Source organism: Leptonychotes weddellii, chromosome 7, assembly GCF_054177405.1.
Source record: "Leptonychotes weddellii isolate Sample4059 chromosome 7, ASM5417740v2, whole genome shotgun sequence".
Taxonomy (NCBI): Eukaryota; Metazoa; Chordata; class Mammalia; order Carnivora; family Phocidae; genus Leptonychotes; species Leptonychotes weddellii.
The window spans coordinates 86,773,600-86,798,215 of NC_138375.1; the positions used below are offsets into that span (position 1 = coordinate 86,773,600).

A 24,616-nucleotide genomic window follows, 5' to 3' on the forward strand; every position below is an offset into this window, starting at 1 on the left:
CTAATCTGTTTAGTATGAAAAAAGCGGAGGGGGGGGGGAACGACTCAGTTGAAGAGGGAAAAACCACTCATAAGGAAAAATCTGTTCAACGCATATGAAAATATTTGATTTATTTTTCCTTCTATATCTGACTGCTGGTGCGAAGCAAATAATCTCTCGAAGACAGAGAGAGAAATCCTATTTTACAAAGAGAGAAAAAAGATGGGACCCTTTGGTTCCATTGCTACTTCTTCCTATCTCCTTGATAGCCCAGGACAGTCACAGAGCTTCAGATGGAAATGCAGATTATAACTGAAATGGTATGCTAGTCTTATGCTTTGATTCAGAATCTAGCTTTAAATTTTTACAACTAAGAGTTTTTTCCGGTTATATCTCCTTACATACAAAAATTTTACAAGGGAAACAAAAGCAAAAATAAACTATTGGGATTATACCAAAATAAAAAGCCTTTGCCCAGTGAAGGAAACAAGCAATAAAACAAAAAAGCAATCTGCAGAATGGGAGAAGATATTTGCAAATGATGTATCTAAAGGGTTAATATCCAAAACATATAAAGAATTTACAACAATTCAACATCAAAACACACAAATCATTCAATTAAAAAATGAGCAGAGGACGTGAATAGTTTTTCCAAAGAAGACATCCAGATGGCCAACAGACACATGAAAAGATGCTCAACATCATTCATCAACAGGGAAATGCAAATCAAAACCAGAACGAGATATCACCTCACACCTGTCAGAATGGCTAGTATCAAAAAGGAAAGAAAAAAAACAAATATTGGCGAGAATGTGGAGATTGTAGATATTGGAGTGCACTGTTGGTGGGAATGTAAGTGGGTGCAGCCACTGTGGGAAACAGTATGGAGGTTCCTCAAAAATTCAAAAACAGAAATACCATATAATCCAGGAATTCCACCACTGGGCACAAGCAAAATCTTTCCATTTGCATCAACATGGATGGACCTAGGAGGTATTATGCTAAATGAAATAAGTCAGAAAAAGACAAATACCATATGATTTCACTTAGGTGTGGAATCTAAAAAACGGAACAAACGAACAAGCAAACACAAACAGAAACAGAATCATAAATACAGAGAACAAACTGGTGGTTGCCAGAGGGGAGGGGGCTTGAGGGAATGGGTGAAATAGGTGAAGGGAATTAAGACGTAGAGACTTCCAGTTATAAAATCAGTAAGTCACCGAGATGAGAAGTACAGCGTAGGGGATAGAGTCAATAACATTGTAATAACGCTGTATGGTGACGAATGCTAACTACACTCACCCTGGTGAGCACAGCTTACTGTATAAAATTTTTTAATCATTATGTTGTACACCTGAAACTTATATAATATTGTCAACTATACTTTAATTTAAAAACTTTACAAAACAAACAAGGAAACACTGCCAAATTTCATCGAGGGAATTAATATCTTAAAATTCCTACCAGCCACTTGTTTTAACATCTGGTCACTTCTTGCTGAGCTGTCATCATAATGTTCAAAAAGTGAAAACGCAGCAGGCATTTTCTCTAAAGAGGCAGTGCTCTCCATTGCAGAAAGCAACCTATCGGGGGGGGGGGAAACATTTCAACGTAAGTCAAGAAATTATTAACATACAGAATGAAAGCTAGAAACAATTGCTTAAAATGAGGTGGTTGTTGGTGGTGGTAGTGGTGGGTTTTGTGAGGCACTATATCCAAAAAGGAGTTAAACTGTTTTGAAGCCCAGAAAGATAGGTCTAAAATCTATTTATTCTTAGGATTCTTTGGTGAAACTGGTTAATATTAGAAATTCCATGCCTCTATTCTCAGATCCGAATAGATGCCATCAAATTATACAGTCTCAATTTTGCATCTGTAGAGTTAGTCCTAAAAATTACTATATTCTAACGATTCTTTTTTTCTTTGTTTCCTGAAGGATATAAAGGTTGCGAACCCGTCTGGAAATTCACACACTCTTTGATGTCCTTGCTGTTCTCAACCCTTCCAATTACGCTTCTAGTTATTTAGTCTTTCAAAAACTATGTTCACCTACTATGTGCCAGGCACTGCTCTGGGTACTGGGGATATAGCAGTGAAGGAGGATAAAGTCTATAAATTCTTGAAAGACTAAACACACCACAGTTTGTAAGTCAGCAGCTTTTATATACTCATGACCCTCTTAGGAGGGATGCTAACACTTAACATTTGTATCCAGGTGCAAACTGGGCTTTAAAACAAAACAGGTTGATTCCAAAGAGGTAAAAAGGGAAGGAGAGATTGCAAAAGCATTTCACTTCAGCATGAGGGGCCTAAAATTTGGTTACGAGCTCTCCTCTATGCACCTGGCTCACAGGGGACTAGAATTATATTCCAGCAATTAAGCCAGCTTTGAGGAACTCCATCAGCTTCATTAGCATGGACTTTTTGGTTTGGGCGGCACAGATCCACCTCCAAGCCTTTGTACTTGCTGTTGGAACTTTCTTCTTCTAAATATTTTATGGCTCCTTCCTCACTTAACCTAGATCTCTGTTCCAATGTCAGCTCCTCAGAGAGGCCAGCCCTGAGTACACTACTCACACAGCACTATGTGTCCCTAATACCCTTTATTCTGTTAAATTTTACTTCCTCGAACTTATCACAACCTATTTGTTTTTGTCTTTCTATTTCACCAGACTATAATCTTATGCAGGAGAGGACTTTGTTTTGTTCACCACCGTATTGTACTGTGTTACCTGGACACAGCTGGCGTTTAACAAATTTTGAATGAGTAGAGGGCAGTTTCACTTGGGTGAGATTATCAGGATCTCAGGTCTGGTAAAATGTTTTCATCAATGTGAGGGGAAAAGATTATAAACTATAACTGAAATATTTAAGGAGTGTCCACTATACTTCCTAGTGTTAGGAATAATAAGCTTCACTGTCATCTGATTTGGGACAGATGGGTCCAGTAGGGGCTTCAAAGAGAGGTGACATTTGGGCTGCGTGTTAAAGAATGAGTAGGAGTTCCTGAGGCAGGAAAGGAAGGAAGGGTGTTGCAGACGGAAGAATGGCGTGAATCAAGGCATGGAGCTGTGAGAGGGTGTAGCAAGTCTGAGGGCCAGAGGGGCCCATGGGCTGCCTTGTGAACTGGGGAATGGAGATAGAGAACAAATGAAAAGGAGGTTTGTGGCTTGACTGTGAAGAGCCTTTCATGTCCACCAAGCATTTCCATTTTATCTTGTAAGGCAAGGAGAGCCACAGAAGTGTCTTCACAAGGTGAGAATATCCTGGCAGGAGTCTGAGAAAGGATCAGAGCAACTATGCAGACCAGAGGCGTAGTGAGATCGGTTGGGAGAAGCCCACAATGCTCTAGGTGAGGGAAGACACCACACCTAAATGAAGGCTTTGGTGGGGGCTCAGAGGGTGGAGATGATAGATTCTGAATTAATGAACAATGCTGACTGGTACATATACTAAGCCTAGTCAATGCACATCACTGACTAGATGGGAGACTTTCTGAAACACAAAAGTTCTGATTGCAGATACCACAAATAAAATGCTTGAGTTTTCCCTTATGCACTAATCTGCTCAATTTTAACATCAGTGTATGAAAGGGCAAGTGAACATCTTTTTAAAAGCAGGTCCTATAATGGTTGGAACTCTCCTTCTTTTTCATTATTATAACATGAGAAAAAAAATGCACCTTCTTAACAGCCCAGCATTTTCTAAGCAAATGTGTTTTTCAAAATATGCAAATATTGAGTCTAAATATGCTTGACAGCATTCCTTAATTTAAGCATTTTCAGTGTTGAGAAAAATCATTTAATAGACCAGCACTGCCTTTAGAGATATAATATGAAGGGAGGAAAAAGAAACAAGGTAAAAAAAAAAAACCCCAACTAGATAATAAGCTCTTCTCATGGAAAGGAACACCAATAAAATTGAGACTGTGAGGCAGAAGTTGTCTTGAGGACATAAAAGCCTTCTTTTTGGTGAAACAATCAAGCTTCACCACGTGTGTGTGTGTGTGTGTGTGTGCGCGCGCATGCACACGCACGCATGTCTAACAGGGCTTCCATTAAATCCCAAATCCCAAATTTTGCTATCTTTTTTCTTCACAGGAAAATAATGATTATCCCAAGTGTACTCTCCTTTAGGTGGCATGCAGCTTTAGCAGAGATTAATTCATTGTCAACTGGACAATGAAATAATAATGAATTAAAATGACACACGGATGAACAAGTTCAAGCATGAAACCAAAGAAATGGTATTTAGAATTAAATGAATGCCAATTCATATTAGCAAGTTAATACTCTAAGGTGCAGAAAAATAAAAATGTGCTACAGCATTTTTTAAGATAAAAGCATGTGCAATTTTCTATTCGCCAATTTGTCCTGCCAATCAATCAGTACATTCCATGAGTAGATGAAGTACAAATAAGCAAATAATGCATCTACACTGTCCAGTATATATGAAATGGCACTATGAATCCATATACTTTTTAGATGAAAATACAAATCAGTAATACCTAGAGGAATGTATAATTTTTAAAAAATAAAGAAAACTGGGGGCAAAGCCTGGGTCTGAGTTTCCGGGCCTGCCTCGTGTGCCTCAGACTCCTGCATGAGGACTGGTAAACATGCAGAGCCCTGGTCCCACCTTGTGGTCCCCTCTGGTGGACCTGGGGTGAGGCTCCGGGGACTTTGGCTTAACCAACCCCACCGGTAATTCAGGTGCAGCCAGTATGAGGAACGATTGAGCCAAAGGATAGACCGTTAGAAACCAGAGGTTCTCAACCCTGTCTGCCCATTAAAATCACCTCAGAAGCTTTAAGGATGCCTAGGCCATCCCCCAGACCAATTAAACCAGAATCTCAAGAGGTAAGACTCAGATGTCAGCACTTTTTAAAGCTCCCTGGGTAACTGATCTATAAGAGAGCCACTGTAATAAAACTTTATTGATTAATGTCAATATTAAACAAGTTTTTTTCTTAAAACTTATTAGCAATATTCTGTTGAATAGATTGTTTTTAAAGGTAAACAGGATTTATCTGTGCAGTTTTCATTATCTAAAAAAATCAGGTTTCTATATATTAGTATATCACAAATACAAATTTTTTATTTTGCTTTATGCTCTCTCGCAATGTGGCATTGAAGTAAACTCACAATTTTATAATTTTACAATATACAGTTTTAAAATTTTACATGAAAGGGGTAAAAATGATAAGAACATTAGGCTCAACTGGTAGGAAGGACCTCAGGTCTTGCCCTGAGGCAAAAGGGAAAATGTATCAGATCAGTATGAGCAGTTCAACATCAGATGCTCCAAAAAATAAAAATAAAAAAAAATATATCACATGCTCCAAAAGATAAATATAGATCTGATGGTATGTGTTTTTACAGACATTTCCTAGTTTCTTGTTGAGTGTTTTGCCTTTTAAGATAATGACAAATTTCCCTTAGATTGAGTGTTAACAACAGCAACAAAGACAAAACATAATCAAAAGAGGAAGATTCATTTAGATTAGCTGAGCAGAAAGATAAATGCATGCCTATCTTTTGAAGAGAAAATGAGAGAACATTCCATTAAGATTACATAAGTCATAAAATTACTCAAAGCAAAAATGAATGATTCTTTCAAATGCTCATATTTAACCAATAAGTCCAAGTATCTACGCAGTATTCTGTATGCAATGACAAGAAAGATGGTCCAGATTAGGCTGAAAATACAGAACACATCTAAAGGAAGCAGTTAAAAATCTACATTATGATAATTGTTATTTAACTAAAGCACATGCAATTTTCTTTCAAAGCTGTCGTTTAGCTTTTAAAAGCACAGTGTCTAAAAGTGAAAATTCAGTAGCTCAGTAAATGTATGTATTTTTTAATTGGCAGCTCATTTTCTAGAAAGCATCAAAATATTAAAAATAAAGCATACAGTCATGCTATTCTCAGTCGCCACTACATTGTGCCATGTTTTATATACCTTTCATTGATATCCTCAAACGACTTATGAGGGAATGAAAAGGGGAGAGAGAGAGGGAGAGAGAGAAAGAGAGAGACTAATTAACAACAACAAAGAAAAACCAACTAAGAGTGTTAAGATTATGCATGTTCTAAAGGTAACTTTTTAGCTTCTCTGAGGCTGTTTCTTTCTGGAAGGCTACAGCCCCTTTCTGGAAGGAAATCAGTGCTCAGAAGGGGTAGGGGGACTGGGCAGGAATGGAGGGCGCTTTAGTTTCCAGTTCTGCTCTACTCTCTATGATAAGCAAAGCCAGCCATGAATTCTTATGCTGCTCCTCTCTACTCATTAACAAGCAGCTTAGCTTCCAGAATAGAATTCTCCAAAGCAAGAAAAAGGACTTGAATTTGTTCAATGTGGGGTAAATACCTAAAATGTAATCAGTAGTTATCTCTGGGTGACACCTTCTCTGTGCTCTTCTGTATCTTCCAAATTTTCTAAAATGGATACATATTACTTTTCTAAGCAGAAAAAAAAAATGCTTTCTTTTTTACAATTGGTCCTAGAGAGAAAATATTCTTATCAAACAAAGGCAAGGTTCTTAGGGAACACAAAGAACCTCATTAATGTTATACTTCACAAGAGGTGCCTAATTTTTTTTTTAAGGTTTTATTTATTTATTTGACAGAGACACAGCAAGCGAGAGAGGGAACACAAGCAGGGGGAGTGGGAGAGGGAGAAGCAGGCTTCCCGCGGAGCAGGGAGCCCAATGGCGGGGCTCGGTCCCAGGACCCTGGGATCATGACCTGAGCCAAAGGCAGATGCTTAACAACTGAGCCACCCAGGCGTCCCAAGATTTTATTTATTTATTTGACACAGAGAGAGAGAAGGAGCAGGGGGAGTGGCAGAAGCAGGCTCCCTGCTGAGCAAGGAGCAGATGTGGGACTCCATCCCAGAACCCTGGGATCATGACCTGAGCCGAAGGCAGAGGACTGCCTAATGACTGAGCCACCCAGGCGCCCCAAGAGGTGCCTAATTTTAAAAGACCAAAGCCTTGCCTTAAACATAAAGCAACTGAATGATTTTCATTCTCTCTTGAGGATGTCATGTCCATCTCACTCAGATTTGTTCTGGCTGGAAGTATGTACAAATCAAAAGCCTAACATTATTCCATTTTGCCTTGCTCTATCTCCAGACTTTACTAGAGAGCTGGGAGTACTGGGGAACTTTGAAAGGGAGGTCCCCGCTCATCATAAGATGGTGCTTTCCTCCAGTTTGACAATTAGGTGTGGGATCGGCCTACACCACTTCTGGTTAATCCTGGTTCCATGGAGAACCAGTATCTTACTGAATGTTCTAGGGAATTAGGAGAGCAAAGAGCTGCCTCTGTGGTGCGATCTGAGGATCACCCAGGGGAATCTCAGCCCACAAGGTATTTGTCTGAATTAGGGAATCTGGTCCCCAGGAAGACTCTTACAAAAACATCCACGTGCTACCTGAAAGAGGCATCACATTACGTCATTCTTTCGCATGCTGCAAGTGTACTAGAATGTTACCCTCAGCCACCTGCTGAAGCCCGGAGGGAAAGGTCCCTCTGAGAAGTCACTTCAGATGAGGGAGTAGGGGTGGAGAGGACGGGCCCCGAGGCCAGCCTGAGGACGCCTGGCACTGGGAGATTAGGCTGGTACCCAAAGGGAAAGCACGGCATGAATAAGGTTTTCAGGCTACTTTCCTTCCGTCTTAGAAGGTGACCAATCTACGTGACAGAGTGAATGGATGATGCTGTGACCTGACTTGCATGTGTCCTTCAGCTAGATCTGTCTGTTAAGACTTTAAGAATTTGGGGCTCCTGGGTGGCTCATTCGGTTAGGTGTCTGCCTGCGGCACAGGTCATGATCCTAGGGTCCTGGGATCGAGTCCCTCATGGGGCTCCCTGCTCACTGGGGAGTCTACTTCTCCCTCGGCCTGCTGCTCCCCCACTACTTGTGCTCACTCTCTCTCTTTCTGACAAATAAATAAAATCTTTTTTAAAAAAAGACTTTAAGGATTTTTCTGGGCCTTTCCCATAGGTATCAGGCATGCCCTAATCATTTTTAAGTATCAGAATTATATAAACCCTGCACAGAACTATAAATGATCTTGGGGAAGGGGCGCCTGGGTGGCTCAGTCATTAAGCGTCTGCCTTCGGCTCAGGTCATGATCCCAGGGTCCTGGGATCGAGGCCCACATCGGGCTCCCTGCTCAGCAGGAGGCCTGCTTCTCCCTCTCCCACTCCCCCTGCTTGTGTTCCCTCTCTTGCTGTTTCTCTCTCTGTCAAATAAATAAAAAAATCTTTAAAAAAAAATGATCTTGGGGAATACTGAAAGGTGAATTCTAAAAGTAGACTTGGGTAAGGATAGCAGATGCAGAGTGTCTGGGCCCATTTGAACTGGTGCTTACAGTCAGGAAAACGGTCTCGTCGAGCTCCTCCGCTTCTCTCATGATGCTCTCCAAGGTGTCCTTGGCTGTGTCCATGCTCTGCAGAAAGTGGACCATCTGGTCATGCAGGAACTCCATCTTCCTTTTCTTCACTTCCTCAAAGCTCTGGGCCTTCTCGTCATACTGTGCTAAAACCTTCTTCATCATCTCCTCATTCTGTTCTTCTAGCTTTTTCTCGTTTTTACTACAGTTTTCCTAAAATATAAATAAAACAAAGCCAAAAAAAAAAAAAAAAACTCAAGTCTGAATGAAACAAGAAGTCTTGTTTTCATGTCTTTTTTTCTTTTCTTTTCTCTTAAGAGAAACATCAGCCTTTCAAATAATTGACCTCTGGTGTCCTGATAAGAGAATCATAGACTATGGGCACAGTCTAAGTTTCCAACCCAGCAACCCTCTTGGCCATAGTTAGCTTTGCAGTAAAGTTCGCTGTAAGAGTATTATCAGGAAGGATTTAGTTAAGGAAACACACACAAAAAAGAGATTTGTGTGGAAGACTTGCCCACTTACATTCACACAGGATAAAACTTGAAAATGGCATCACAGTGAATGAAGGTCCCTGGCCTTCAGGTGGTGGAGAGGGTTTCAGGCCATTTCGCCACTCCATGAAAATCACAGAGTGAGGAAGGGAGCAGCAGGACACTGGACAGGATGCTACATCCACAAGCTTTCCAGGGAAGGGCAGTTTCTACCACAGGAGGAGAAACTGTATTGCCCACCTGGACAAATCCAGATGTCTCACCATTCTCACTCAAACAGGTATTTGGTGGGGGATACTAGAAATAATTAGTAGGTGTTCACTGATCTACAACAGAAGTTGAGCAGACCCCTCTCAAGCAAACTAGGACACGGAGTTGCCCTAGTGATAGGGAAACTGTGCACCAGCCTTCTGCCGGGGCCCCCTCTGCCACCTCTGAGTGACCAAGTGAGGATGCCTGGGCCATCTCTGCATATGGTTGGAGCACTGCCCCCCACCTCCCTTCACTGCGGAGGGAGCAGGGGCCAGCAGCTAGGAGGGCATGAATTCATCGAAGGCAGTGGTACCATGAGAGACACTCATTTGTCCTGGGCATGGGACACTTGGCAGTGGCTTTGAGCATTTCTGCAGAGCTAGTCGGTAAAGGACAGGATGGTGGAGCAAATAAGAATTCAGATCAATTCAAATTTTGGCTCTCAACTTACTATCAACTTACTATGACCTTGGGTAATATACTTAACTCTCAGTTTCTTATCTATGAAATAGGAACAATATTAATAACACTTGTCTTGTGGGGCGCCTGGGTGGCTCAGTCATTAAGTGTCTGCCTTCGGCTCAGGTCATGATCCCAGGGTCCTGGGATCCAGCCCTGCATCGGGCTCCCTGCTCCGCGGGAAGCCCGCTTCTCCCTCTCCCACTCCCCCTGCTTGTTCTCCCCCTCTGGCTGTGTCTGTCTCTGTCAAATAAATAAATAACATCTTTAAAAAAAAAATTTAAAAAATTGTCTTGTCTTGTATGGTCACTGTAAGGATTAAATTGGATAAATCATGCAAAGCATTTGCCCTATCATAGGAAGCACCCAAAAAATGCATATATCTTTTTAAGGGCAAGTCATTTATCCTTAGAAAGGAAGTAGTTTCCTGCATGGAGCACTGGGTGTTATGCACAAACAATGAATCATGGAACACTTCATCTAAAACTAATGATGTAATGTATGGTGATTAATATAACAATAAAAAATTAATAAAAAAAAGAAAGGAAGTAGTTTCACTGATGACACACAGATGGAAGACTTTAAAGACCTTCATTTTTAATGGAACAAAACCAACAACGGCAAACCACATATGTACACACAATCCCTAATTCAGATTGTTCTGTCTCAGAATCATTTCCTTGTGATGACACGAACAAACCAAGTCAAAGTAAAAGGGATATGGTAACTTACCTCAATGGTATTAAAAAAAGATTCTATCTCACTAACAAAGGCTTCAATCCTCAAGGACTTTTCTTGTAAATTGTCAAGAAATTCTGCTAATTGGACCTGAAGAAAAAAATTAAGATGTGCTTAGCATATGACATCTGGGAAAAGAACTTCAAGCAGTGAGCTCTAATTTCCTTATAAATTTAGTATATTTGGTAGAGATTTACTATATCATGTTTACTTACAAATCAATCTTTAAATTTTCTTTGCTGCTTTATCTAAACTGACTAGATAATTCTGTATGAAAACAATTAGGAGGTTTGTGAGTGAGAGCAATAGAAAGTTTATTTTCTCATGCAAGAGGAAAGACTTATTGAATAGATGAGTTCAAAGCATATTGTTTTAGTAAGCTATGGATTTGAATTCTTTCTCCTTAGTAAAGCCTCGATGTTTATATATTGTTTTCTAAGATTGCAGACTTTTTGCTGGTCCTACATATCCAAATGGTCTCCTCATAGTTGTACCAATGGCTTCAGATAGGCCTGGATCACCTGACCCTGAGAAGGTGATCAGAATGTCACCAGGCCAGAAGTTTAGCATACCAAATGATGAAAACTGTCTACAATGACCTAAAGGTTCTAGTAACCCTCAAAGGGTTAAAACACTCAAGAAGCGACAGCCAACTAGAAAATGTATGGATGATAGGGGAAGATGATAGCTATCTTAGTCGTAGTTATAAACCCACCTATAATCCATCCCGCTACACCTTAAGAAGAAACAACATAAATAACAAAGTTTCAGCTGTCTGGTTCACCATCCACAGAATGATGGAGAAATTACACGGATGGAAGCCCCTTCAGGATCCTGGGGTCAGCTTCCCTCTATAGCCCTTGCCTGTTCTCCACAAGCCCCATCTTTCCTTGAACTCTTTCGCACCCATGAGCTTTTTCATGTGGTATTCCCTATCTTTAGAATGTCCTCCGTGCCCTTGATTGCTGGAAAAACTCTATCTCACTGAAGGTCACCCAAGCTTCAACTTCCCTAACCCTCCCAGTCCTACTCCACCACTTCGCTCGCTCCCAAAAGGTTCCTTTCTCAGAACACTGTGCTCCCACAATGCTGTACACTTTCCTTTCTTTTTGTTTTCATTCCCAATGATTAGCACATGGAATGGGAGGTCAATAAAGGCTAAGAAAAGACAGAGTAAAGGAAGAAGCTAAGTAACAAAAAATAAGCCACCACAGTGGGAATGGCAGGGGAGGAGAAGTAAGGACCTGGGTGATCTATAAACGTAGCTACCAATTCCTGAACAATCACAAATGGCCTACTCACAAGATGCTAGAGAATTCTCAAGTTATAACTTTTGAAATTGATCTCTAATTTTTCTTTTCTTTTTTTTTTTTTATATGACAGAGAGAGACACAGCGAGAGAGGGAACACAAGCAGGGGGAGTGGAGGAGGGAGAAGCAGGCTTCCTGCAGAGCAGGGAGCCCGATGCAGGGCTCGATCCCAGGACCCTGGGATCATGACCTAAGCCGAAGGCAGACGCTTAACCATCTGAGCCACCCAGGCGCCCCTGATCTCTAATTTTTATAAGTTTGCCAACCAACTCTTACTCTTCACAGTTGATTTAGCGAAACAAAGCAGGTCTCTTTGGCTTTAGTGAGCTAGTTTTCCTTTTTTTTGGTCATACTGTTTAGAGAAGGTCAGAGGGAAAAAACTTTAAAATGGTTTTAAATCAGGAGACATATCTCCTTGCTTTTGAAATTTGTTTTAAATTGATAATATTTAGACAGAATTATTTTTTAATTTCTTAAACTCAGAGATGAATAAAACGTAATTAAGAAAGCTGAAAAAAATCTAGTCTTCTTTCTGCTGACAGTGCCCAGTAGTTGTCAGTTAACAAAACCAACTGTCATCACAGAATAGGGCACATTTCACCAGTGCTAAAGCATCCAGAAGCCTGAGAGTTCATTAAAAAAAAAAAAAATTGCTCCATCTTCTACCCCCAAACTTTATCAGGTAAAGTTTCAACAAAATTTCATCCTGGAGAAACAGAACCAATGTTAGATAATTGAGAAGTTTTAATTTTCTGGGGAAAAAAATGCCAACATTCTAATATGTCATTTTTTTAAAATCAAAATGAGCCTAACAATTATTTAACAGTGACCTAATTGAATAATCATATTGCAAACTGCACCATTAGCAAGGCACTGGGCCAAGCAATAAGGATATACAGTCAAGAGCATGAGCTCTGGCATCAGACAGACCCGGGTACCAATCGTAGTCTGTCTTCCATGACCTTGGGCAAATCACTTAACCTATCTGCACCAATTTCATTATCTGCAAATTGGTGATGATGACAGGCTTGTTATGAAGAGTAAAAGATATCTTATATATAAAGAACTTAACACAGTGCCTGGCACATAGTAAGTGCTCAGTTCTTGTGAATACTTGCATTTTAAGGTCATTCTGGCTAATGTATTAGAGGATGGCTTGAAGAGAGAAGGGTGGGAATTCCAGTTAGTAGGCTACTAAAAGTACATGAGAATCTCAAAGACTAAATGCTTTACTTATAGTAGTATCTCTGGGGAAGTAGAGTATTTATAATAATATGCATAAGGATATTGTTGTGACTAACTTTTTAACATTTTAACATTGGAAGTCTATAGACTAGAAAGAATGCAAAAGTTTTCCATTTTTAATATCAATTTTATACACAAAGGAAATATGGAGAAAACCAAAATTTAAAATGACTGTATTGAATATTTTATAAAACTTGCAATAAAATTGCTCAGTGTAATATAAATGTGTATTTCTAAAGAATGATAGTGTAGATAGTAGAAAATAAATTGTGTTTTATGCTCAAAAGCATATTTTTCAATTTAATATTATTTGGCTTGGTTGCCTGGCTGCCTTCAGGTCAGGTCATGATCTCAGGATCCTGGGATCGAGCCCCACATCGGGCTCCCTGCTCAGTGGGGAGCCTGCTTCCCCCTCTCCCTCTGCCTCCCCCTTAACCCCGCCACTTGTGCTCTCTCTCTCTCTCTCTCATTCTCTTTCTCCCTCAGATAAATAAATAAAATCTTTAAAAAATACAAAAAATAAAAATAAAATTATTTGGCTTTTTTGGATAATGTTAAGGGCTACCGCCATAAGATAAAACCCCTCAAAGGTTGTGACCCTGTGTTATTTATACTGTTATTGCCAGAACCTAGAAAAATGCCTGCACATAGTGTATACCCAATAAACATTTGTCAAATTGATCTTAACTGAATGCCTAGGGAAGAATTCTTAGCTTTCTTTCAGACTATTATCCCTAAATATGAAGATATCAAATATTGGTCATTTTTTTAAATTGAGGAAATATGAAAAGAAATTAAATGTATTATTATTATGTACTTATATGCTTTAAAATCTTTTTTACCTTTACAGCACTTATCGCTGTATCAAGTGTTGCAACCTCATGGTCCTTGTGCATGCCAAACATCTGGTCAACAGCAGAAATTGGGCTTCTGCAAGTGTAACAGTATGTGTCGATCTGGGACTTTTTTGGTTCCCTCTGTTCCTTCTCAGTTGCTGACTCTGATGACAATTGTTCTTGTTCTGTCTTCTCTCTGCCCAACTCCTTCTGTTTGGCAGACATACTTTGTTCTACCTCACTCACAAATTCATTTTCACTGACGTGTTCAAAGGATTCCTTTCCTTGAGATAACACATCTTCAGGCGTGGATTCTGAATACAGTTCCTCTGATAAAGTGTCTTGAGCAACCATTTCATAATTCAGGGATTCGGCAAATTCATACTCATCCTGAACAGGGCTACTGCAGAGTCTGTCTTCACTTGGCTCAGGTGGGATCATTATTTTAGGTTCTTCTTGCAGTGTTTCTTGAACACAAGTTACGCCAGATGCAAGTTCTTCCTCTGGGAAGGACACTTGTACTGGGATGTTCAGGCTGACTTCTGGACTTGCACTTGCTGCTTCATTACTCTGACTGCTCGTTTCATCCGCTCTCTCCAGGACATGATGGGTGTCTTCAAATGGAACCGCATAGCTTACCTTCTGGGTAACCACTGTGACTTCCTCAGTGATGGGAGCTTTCCCCTGCATAGCTTCATTGTCAAGGGTCTCCACATGGCATACTGAGTCTCCTTCCCTGTAAGTAGCTTTCTGTTCCTCTTCCAGACTCTTCTCCCCCAAAATAGTTCCAAACCTCCCCCAAATTTCCCCTTCTGCAGCTATCAGTTGGTATGAATCATCCTTACCAACTGCTTTTTCTTCCAGACCTTGGCCTTGGTCCTTTTGAGATACAGATGTGTCATGGAGAATGTCATCTTTGAGTATGTACTTCTCAAAATATATTCCTGTTCCATCATCGGTGTCAGAATTCCTGCTTGGAAACGATGCCTCAGAATTCACACTGTCACCTTCAGAAGCTGTCTCCCCTTCCTTCTTTTTCTCTCCAACTGCTTCTTCATACAGATCCTTGTATAAAAATGCAAATGCAGGTGGCTCCTCCAGAAGTTCGGGATTAATGGCTTTAGTGGTGGTAGGAAAGATCTGGGTCCGTGACAAAACTCCTTCCTCTGCACCAAATAAAGGCATCCCCGGTGACTTTAAGTCCACCTCTCTATTTATGCTCTTTGAGGCATCTCTGTCAGCTGATGGCTGGATATCCAAAGGCTTCTGGGTCTCTGGGTGAGATAATTTGCTGTAGTCCTTCTCCATCCCATAGAAGCTTTCATCTAACTTCACCAAGTCATATTCCAAGGCACTTTCCTCTGAACTTTCTGGGAAAGAGACAGTATCTTCTGTAACTTCCTTTGGGAGTTCCCCCTCAACATTTAATTTCCATGGAGCTTTTTGTTTTTCTGGGGCTGGGGAGATGTTATAATCAATCAATGTATATTTTTCAAAATAATCTTCTTCACTGGGAGCTGTGGGCTGATTAAAGTTGAAATCATCAGTTTCTGAATCTGTGGCTACCTCCCGTTTTATGTTAAGAGCTTCCTTTTGTTTATTGTCTTGCAGTGATGTAACTTGATCAGAATCTTCTAACTTACTCTTTAATGTTTTATGGCAAGAAACGGCCTCACTACTGTCATGAAGGGATATAATTTTAAATGAAGCCTTCTCTTCCAAATATTCTAGCTTATCTTGCATTTGTTCACTTTCTTCCTGATCAACTGAAGAAATAAATGCAGAAGCATGAATATTCAATATCTCGCAGCCTTCAGAAATAATACTGAAGGCACTCTTTTGATCTTCTGAAAGTCCAGCTGGCTTACTAGTCACTGTGAAGTCTTCATCTTTCACATATGTGTCTTCAGGCTCCTTGGATCTTTCTCTAGCAGGAACCCTTCTACCAGCATTGATTGCTGATGCATTCTTTATAAATTGAGCATAGTTGCTACTTGCTGAAGATATGTGGGCATCTTCCACAGCCTCCATATGCTGCTCTGAAGCAAGAACCGATTGCTTAGACATTTCAGATGTTAGATCTTCAGAAGTTTGGATAGTATGGACTGTATGCCTATCTGGAGTCAATTCTGACCCCAGCATTTCTTGTTTCTTCACTGTATTAATTTCTGGAGAAGTTCCTGAAACAAGTGTTTGTGATTTTGCAGATGACAACAAATATGGTGGGGTTTCTAAGCTCTTTGTTTCATCAAAATGATGATCTAAAATCCTTTCAGATTCTTTAGATGGAGATCCTTGTTTCATACTTTCTTTTGTGATATCTATTGAACCATCTTTCAATGGCTCTGCTGCTGTGATCTGTCCCTTTTCTTCATTGTGACTTGCCATATCCCTGCTTGACTTTTCCAATATCAGATTGCCTTCCTTAGGTAAAGAGTAGTTATCTCTTTCATCATGATAAGGAAGATCCTCTGGAAGGAACGTCTTGATTTTCTCTACCAAAACTTTACTTTCTTCTCTTGGATGTGGTTGAGTTCCTACTGCCCTTGTTTCCCTGATTTCTGGGTGACCCTCCAAGAGCATAGTTTCTGATTTTTCAGTAACTGATATGGTTTTAACTAATGAAAATGGCTGTGTTTCATCCAAAGGAGGACATAAGGAGATACCTGATTCTTCAGGCATAGGCCTGACTACATTCACAGAATAAGGCTGAATTTCCTGCTGCTGCTTTCCTTCTGAAAATACTTGTGACAGCTTTTGTTTTTCTTCTTTCTCCTGCTTCATTATTGTGCGTCCTTCTTTGTGGTCTTCATTTTGGGAGACTTGCTGCAGCACAGTTGCAGCTTTTGATTCTTCCAATTTAATAGGGCTAGATCCATGTGCAATTTGTGCCCTCCCTATGTCATTATCTCGAAGTTCTAATGGGGCCACAGTTTCTGGCTTTTCTGCCAGCACCTTGTTTTCTGCCACGGAATATGATCTGGTCTCCAAGTCACCTTTCTCCTCAGTTGGGCTAACAGACCTGAGTTTTGTTTCCTCTTCAGAAGTTTTCAAGGAAGTAGGTTTTAGCATTTCTTTCTTCGGTCTCTCTTCACCCAGATCAATTAAGCTGCATTTAGATTCTTCTACTGGCAAAATTATTGTCTCTGGCTTCTCCGATTCCTTCGTGATATTTTTACTTGTGAAGCTAGATGAAGCTGATTTTGGCTGTTGTGGCACCTTATCTACTGCATCAAATGAAAAGAGTGATTTTTCTTTTTGATCACTTCTTGGCTCTTTCTTAAGAATAGAAATATTCCATTTAGATGGATCAGAAATTTCTGGCTTCTGGGCTCTTTTACTATCAGTGATATGAAGAGGAACCGCATTTTGCACTTCTCCCACAATGGATTTCTCACCCATGGGAGAATGAGATTGAATTTCAAGATGTTCCTCACCATCCGCAGAAGAAACTACCGAGTTTAGGTCCATTTCCTCTGAATAGTCTAGAATTTCTTTTTTCCCATAATCTTCACTAGACACCTCAAAGTTGGATTTTGGCTGTTGTAAAATTGCTACATTTGATAAAGATGTGGGTTTTTCTTCAAAGTCTTGGCCTTCACCAGATTTAACTAAAGTGCCTCTGGATTTTTCAGCAATTTTAAGTTTTGCCTCTGGTAACAGACGATCAGCTGGTTTCTCGGTTGCATTAGAGTCAGCTGAAGCTGTTCCTTCAGACTCTGTCAAAGGCACTGCTTTTTCTGCAGATGGACTTGGCTGAGTTTCTAAATCTTTTTCAGCAACTTTCTTATCTGGAGTGCTTGAGCCAAAAAACAAACTGGACATCCATGATGTGAAAGATAAAATTCCTTTCTTCCCCTTCTCCTCAGAAAGGCCTCGCTCAACTGCCTCTGGCTTCTTAGGCAACTTTTGTGTCACCTCAGGTGGCTCTGCGGGTTGGGGTTCTTCATTTTCTTGCCTTGAGGAGAGGGGTTTTATTGGTGTGGGAATATTCACTTCAGATGCTGGCTTCCCTCTCTCATTAACATCATCCACGACCTTTGACTGAATCATTTTTGCTTCTTCTAATGACTTCTCTCCAGCTAAAGGAGATATACTCCTGTGTGCTTCTTTTTCATTGCCCAAGGCAGGTTCTGAATCTTCTGCCAGGAAATGGGCTGCTTTGGTGGGAGAGGGAATAATTTCTGATTTGATCTGTTCCCTTGATGGGTCAGACACTGGTTTTTGGTGGATTCTTTCAGAAGGTAGTTTGATTTCTTCCTGGCTGCCTTCTTTGCAAGGCCTGGAAAATTCTGTGTTTGTTTTCTCCAGTATCAAACTTTCATTCCCCACAAAAGAGAAGATCTGCTTCCCCTCTGCTTCATTTCTCTCTACATTTCCAGTTGGAGTGAAAGATTTTGGTTTGGGAGCCAGCTTTATTTCTTCAGAAGAGTAAATTTTAGTTGATAAGGTCTCTATGTCACCACTGGAGGTATTGAGAGTAGATACTGGCTCTCGTAATGATAAAGGAGATTCTTCAGCAGAATGTGGCAGAGGCTGCTTTCTGGTTTCACATGTATGGTCTTTATCCAGCAGAGCGGCCTTGAGCTGCCCTGTCATCAAATCATTACTGCCAGAGGAACCCAGCTCCACAGATCCCGGTATTCTTTCTTCATGTTGACTTGCCAGATCCCTTTCTGGCTTTTCCAGCATCCAGCTTTCATCCTTTGGAACAAAAAGGGCCTCTTGCATTTGTGTTTCTTTAACATCTGCAGGCTCAATTGTGATAAATGATTTTGATTCTTCCAAAGGCAAATTCTCTTTCATAAATAAAAATTGTTTAACACCTAGATCTTGTTTATCTGCAAAAGACATGCTTACATCAGGTAATTTAACACCTTGATCTGAATGAAGTGCTTTTCTAGGCTTCTCTTGTTCCACAAGGTCAGAAGAAACAATCTTTGATGGTTCTGTTACACTCTGGGGCACACAGAATGAATTTGGTTGGTCTGTTTCTTCATTTAGTTTTGTTTCAATATATCCTATCACTTGTGTCTTCAAATTTCCTGTTGACAGTAATGGGCTTATTTCTTGTTTTTCTCCCGTTTTAATGTCAGCTGAATGGTTCAACTTCTCTGATAATCCTTTTAAAGAAAAGGTATGTGGTTGAGGTTCTTTGGGGCTGTCTCCTTCACCTAGAGGGGTCAATGCTTCTTTTGACCCTAAGCTGACTACCTTGGGGGAGAAAGATTTAATTTCTTGAATCTGAGGTTCCTTCCTTAGGCATGATGAAACCTCTGAAATTTCAGGGTCAACTGTAGTTGACACATGATGTTCCCTGTTTTCTTCTTTTCCTTCTCTTCTGCTCCTAAGCTCGGCAAGGCCCTTTTCTAAGACAGAATCCTCTCTTTCGGTTATGGGAGATTTTATTTGTTTTGTATCTACGGATCCATCTTGCCCACCTAAACTATAAGTGAATTCTGACTCAGTGCTTGGTAATTCTGATACTTGGTGTGGCTTGTCTTTCTTTTCAAGTTCCAAAGAAAGCTCCGCCAGAGCAAGATCTTGTCTTTCTGACAGGAAATCTCCCTGAGCTGTAGAAGATGGCTCCACTGTCTGTTTGTTCTTATTATCTCTGGGGGTCAAAGTTAAGTCTGCTGACACTAAATTTTCCAACTCAGGAGAAGAACTTTCCATTTCCTCATTTTTGTCTTTCAGAACTATATGTTTGGGTGTGGGTGACATGTCTTGTGAAGAAGCAAGTTCAGTTTCTTTTTTCTTCACCTCACCACCTTGGTTGAGCAAAAGCACACGTTCAGGCCCTGACACCTCTGAGGCAGACACAGAATTCTTTTTCTGTGATAAAACCAGTTGTTCAGAGTCAAGGACTGAAGAAATTGAAAGACCTTGTTCATTTTCCACCCTCTCTTCCTTAGATACATCTGAAAGCTGAGAAGATGATGCTTTGGTTATTGGCAACCCAGGTTTAAATTCTTCAGTTTCTACCTTGGACAAAGAATGATCTGATAGAGAGGATATTCTTGCAGGTGAATCAAATTTAATTTCTTTCTCTGCTTCTGACCAAGCTGGATGTTCAGATGCAGCAGTTACAGTGGGAGAAGAACTCATTTTCCTTGCTACCTTTTCTTCTTGAAGAAGTGAATGCTCATCTATAGATGTCACCAGTGGTGGCAAACCACTTCTTAATTCACTCTTTTCTATTTTTGTTAAGACTGGATGTTCTATAGGGGTGGTAAAAGATAAATCTGTTGGGGTTTCTTCTTTTCCTAACTTGGGTAAGCTTGAATCATGCTTAGTTACAGATGTGGTTACTGAACAACTGGGTTCAATTTCTTTCTTTATTTCTTCCAAAAATTCTGGTGCGGGTGGTCCATGTTCAGCTTCCTCTTGCACTCCTGGTGGAGCTGAATGCAACACTCTAGATGTCTCAGCTGTTTTAGAGTCGTGTTTCACTTGCATTTTTACTGCAGATAAAATCTCAGGTCCAGATAAAGACGTGTCCTTTAGAGGTGAATATGGTTTTATTACCTCAGGCTCATTCTCTGACAACATTCTCTGTTCTAGTTCAGATGTCACAGTGGGAGCTAAATTGGGTTTCACTTCCTTCTTTGGCTCATCTACCAAGTCAGGCAGAACTGAATATTTCATCCCAGACCCTAGAACATTTGGAGGCTGAAGCTCCATTTCTTGATCCCGGGATACATGTGCTGTAGCTTCTTGAGAATCAGGCACAATTTCTTCCTTACTTTTAACTTTTAACAAAGCCATCTGTTCATTTGCAGCTTTTGGAGTGAGTGATGCTTTGGCTTCTTGTTCTTTCTGAAGTGCATGGACTGAATCAGGTGAAACTGAATATTGAGATGAATGCAAAACTGGTTTGGTGTCTTCCCTTACTGTAAATGATTGTGCAGGTAAAGAAACAGGTGTTGCAGCTACTGGTGAACTAGTCTGAATTTCTCCCTTCTCTGTTTCATTGGTTGAATATGGTGAAATCAAGTCTTCAGACTCGGGTTCTGGAAATGCTTGAGTTATATGCTGCTGTGTCAAAATGAGATATTCAGATACAGACACTGAGGTTGTTTGAGCATCTGGCTCAACTTTTGTGATCTCTCTTTTATTTGTTGAAGATGGCAGACTCAAGTTTTTGGGTGCAGACATTGAAGGGGAAGGTTTGGCTTGTTGCTTCTGAGATGAACCAAGGTGCTCAGGTATGGGTGTGGCAGCTGTTGGCACAGTGTCTTCCTCATCTGCTTCTGAAGAGCCAGAATATCCAGAAGCAGATATTGCAGTTACCAGTGAATCATGCTCAAATTCATTTTTCTTTGTTTCTGGGATTCTATATGGTGGGATTGAAACTTGTGATGCTGAGTCTGGAGAAAAAAGTTCAACTTCCTCAGTGTCTTCATCTGACAAAATAGTGTGCTCAGATGGTGATGTTAAACATATTGGAGAATCACATTCAAATTCTCTTTTCTCCGTTTCCTGAGTTGCATAGGGTGAAAATGAGAATTCTGACACAAATGCTGAGTCTGGAGAAAAAAGTCCAATGTCTTGCTCTTCTTCTGAGAAATTCGTGGGTGAGGAGGCACCTTTTAGGTTTAAAGGGGATCTGTGGACAATTTCTTCCTCCTGTGATTCTGGTGTTGCATATGGTGGTACTGAAAATTCAGAAGTCGAGGTGGAGGTGGGTGTGTACCGCTCAATTTCTACTGTCTCTTCTGATAGGACAATATGCTCAGATGGGGTAGCTACAAATGACGGGGCCTGGCATTCAGAAGTCTGCTCAGCTGCGGATGGTTGCAGAGAGCGTTCAGAGACAGAGGCCACATTTGGGGAACACAATTCAGTGTCTTCCTTCTTTTCTTCTGACAAAATCGTGTGCTCAGAAACACCTTTCGATTTTAATGGGGACACATCATCAATTATTTCCTTTGGGGATTCCTGTGTTGCATTTGGTGGAACTGCATTTGGGGAAGTCAATGTTGAATCTGCTGTGAAATCCTCACTTCCTAGGTCCTCTTCTTCTGACATGACTGCCTGTTCCAATGTAGCAGTTGAAAACAGTGGGGCCTGGCATTCAGAAGTCTGCTCAGCTGTGGATGGTGAGAGAGAGCATTCAGAGACAGAGGCCACATTTGGGGAACACAATCCAGTGTCTTCCTTCTTTTCTTCTGACAAAATCGTGTGCTCAGAAACATCTTTTGATTTTAATGGGGACTTTAGGTCAATTGTTTTCATCGGTGACCCTTTCGTTGCCTGGGATAGAGTTGAATATTCAGAAGCAGATGTGGAATCTGGTGTGTAACATCCACTTTCTGAAGCTTCTTCTCCGGACAGGTGTTCTGAGAAAGCTGCTGAAAACTGAGGGGACTGGCATTCAGAAGTCTGCTCAGTTGTAGATGGTGACAGAGAGCACTCAGATGCAGAGGCCAAAGGCTCAAATTCCTCATTCTCCTCTTCTGAAAAGATTGCATGTTCAGATATACCTTTTACAGTGGATGGAGAAACTGGCTCAACTTCTTGCTTCTCTAGTTCATGGTGCAAATCCTGTGGGACTGAATACTCTGATACAAAAGCAGAATCAGTAGAAACAGACTCATTTTCCTCTCTTTCTTCCTCAGATGAAGCAACATGTTCAGGTGTGGATGTTTTCAGTGATGGTAAAAGGATCTCCTCTTCTTTCTGCTCCACTTCAGTGGCCAAATATGGTGAGAAGGGCTTCTTGGAAATAGATGGACTCTCTGGGTATTCAAGTTCTATGATCTCTTCTTCCACTAAATTAGAATCTTCAGGTTCAGGGGTAGCAGCTATCGGTAGAGAAGTTTCAACCTCTTCTTTCTTTGGTTCCTCTAACACTAGAGGTTCAGAAAGAGAAATGGATGGCTCAGGCACGTTTTCTTCCTCCATTCCTTTGACATCACGATAAGGAGGGGGGGGTTGTTGTTTAGAGACTGGTTCTGCCCTTTCTGGTGAAGTCAGGTCCAGCTCTGTTGTCTCTGGGCCAAAATCTTCCCCGATGGATGCTGCCAGACCTGGTGCACCTGTTTCCAGAGAATCCTTTTCTGCCTCCAATGAAATGGAATGGACAACAGAATACATATCTTCCTTCTTTACCTCATCCACTAACGGTGGTAAGACTGAAGTTACCATTTCTTGTGAATCAGGCTCAAATTCTTCTTTCGCTGTTTCTAGGAACCCAGTTGTAGATGTATCAGGTGTAAGAGAGGAAGGCTCCATTTCATGGAGTTTTGCTTCATCACCTGGCTGTCGTGGCACTAACTGTGGAGGGATGAGCTGTATTTCTTGTTCTGCTGTGTCATTACTTGCATAAGAGGAAATTGTGTGCTTGGTGGCAGATGCGGCCTTTAGTGGAGAATCAACGTAAATTTTCTTTTCATCTTCACGACTGAATGAGGAAGTTAAGGACTCTGATCCTTTAGAGGATGCAGCTTTCCAGGGTGAAGCAAACTCTTTTACCTTATCATCTTCTATGTTTTGGCCTACTAATTTGCTTGTTTGAGAAACTATATTAGAATCACGATTGCTCATATCTGGCTCTAGACTAATGGATGCATCTTTCCCCTTCCTATAATGTATTTCTTTAATTACATAACCCTTTGGCAATGTTCCATAAAATTGTAGAGGAATTAATTCTTCTTTAACTGAATTAAACATCTTAATTTTATACTGTACTGTTCCTATGTAGACTGGCCTTAACACTAAGGGCTTGTGTTCTTTGTATATTGCCCCGGTAATAGGAGGTGTATTTGAGGTGGTCTTTTTTCTCGTTTTATCATAAATGCCAGTAGATGACTTCTCTTTCTGGGTGCTTAATACCTGGCTTTCTGAAATTAAAGGATTATCTTTTGTGTTTGGTGGAACATCTTGAGATTCAAGAGAATTTCTCTTTTTGTTGCCTTTCCGACGCAGTGATGGTGAGCCACGCTTTGACTTGGGCGTTCTTTTCCGAACCTTTTTAACTCCATCCACAATAAAGGAAACATTCCCTGGAGGAGAATTCACAGTTGACCCTTCCAGACTACACACACCAGAAGTCTGACTCTCTTCCGAGGCCCAAGGAGTGGAAGACCTGCTTGAATTGGTCTCCCAGGTTATTCCACTATTTTCCCGTTGAACTGTCACCATGGAAAAGGAGGGGTCAGATATGATACACTTCTGCTTGGTCTTGCCCTCTTCATCCTGGTCTGATAATCTAAAGTAAGTAATAATATTATTAATAATAGTACATATTATTATAAAAATAACACTATATTAATTACAGATAGTAATGTCAATATCCTATTTTCACTAGGTAATGGGTTAATGTGAAATTAATGTATACAGATAAATATTGCCATCCATATCAAAAATAGGTAAGAATGCAAAATAAAATTTAAAACGTGAAGTCAGGATATGAAATATAATAACACATCCCAGGCTGGAAAAAAAAAATAATAAAATAAAAAATAACACATCCCAGGCTGGAATGATTCAGTTCACCACCTACCCTTCATTGGGATTGTTCCCCCTGGCCTCCCATGGCTCATCCAGGCTCACTCTGTGGTCACCAGGACCTTCATAATGGGCACTTGGCATCTGTGCCCTCTCCATTACTACTACCATCACCCTGACCTAGCTTTTTATCACGTCATCTCTAGTTTATTTCATTAGCTTCCTAATGTTTACCTCCCACCCTCCCCTATCCTTAACTACCCTACTCCTCTTTCCAGACCTACTGTACTAAAATTTTCCATCATCCCATTCCTTGCTCAAAAAATATCAGTAAATTCCTCATATCTGTGGGAAAAAGAGTTCAAAATACTTAACTTTCTGATCCCTAGTTGACCTTATTTCCGAGTACACAACTTCACCCTATGCCTACCTTGTACATTTCTGTTTT

At 40.5% G+C, this 24,616-nt stretch overlaps 1 protein-coding gene across 2 annotated transcripts in view; it reads right to left on the reverse strand.

The window, feature by feature from the left end:
• The window catches only part of CMYA5 (cardiomyopathy associated 5), an 88,679-nt gene that overhangs the window by 31,201 nt on the left and 32,862 nt on the right, over positions 1-24,616 (reverse strand). The window contains exons 2-6 of one of the 2 annotated variants that reach the window (XM_031026558.2): positions 13,723-23,929; positions 10,320-10,415; positions 8,362-8,595; positions 5,947-5,969; positions 1,447-1,565 (exon numbers count right to left, since the gene is read on the reverse strand). In XM_031026558.2, the coding sequence (XP_030882418.2) occupies positions 1,447-1,565; positions 5,947-5,969; positions 8,362-8,595; positions 10,320-10,415; positions 13,723-23,929 (10,679 nt within the window). The remainder of the gene's footprint in view (positions 1-1,446; positions 1,566-5,946; positions 5,970-8,361; positions 8,596-10,319; positions 10,416-13,722; positions 23,930-24,616) is intronic. The other variant, XR_014147111.1, reaches the window with a different exon arrangement.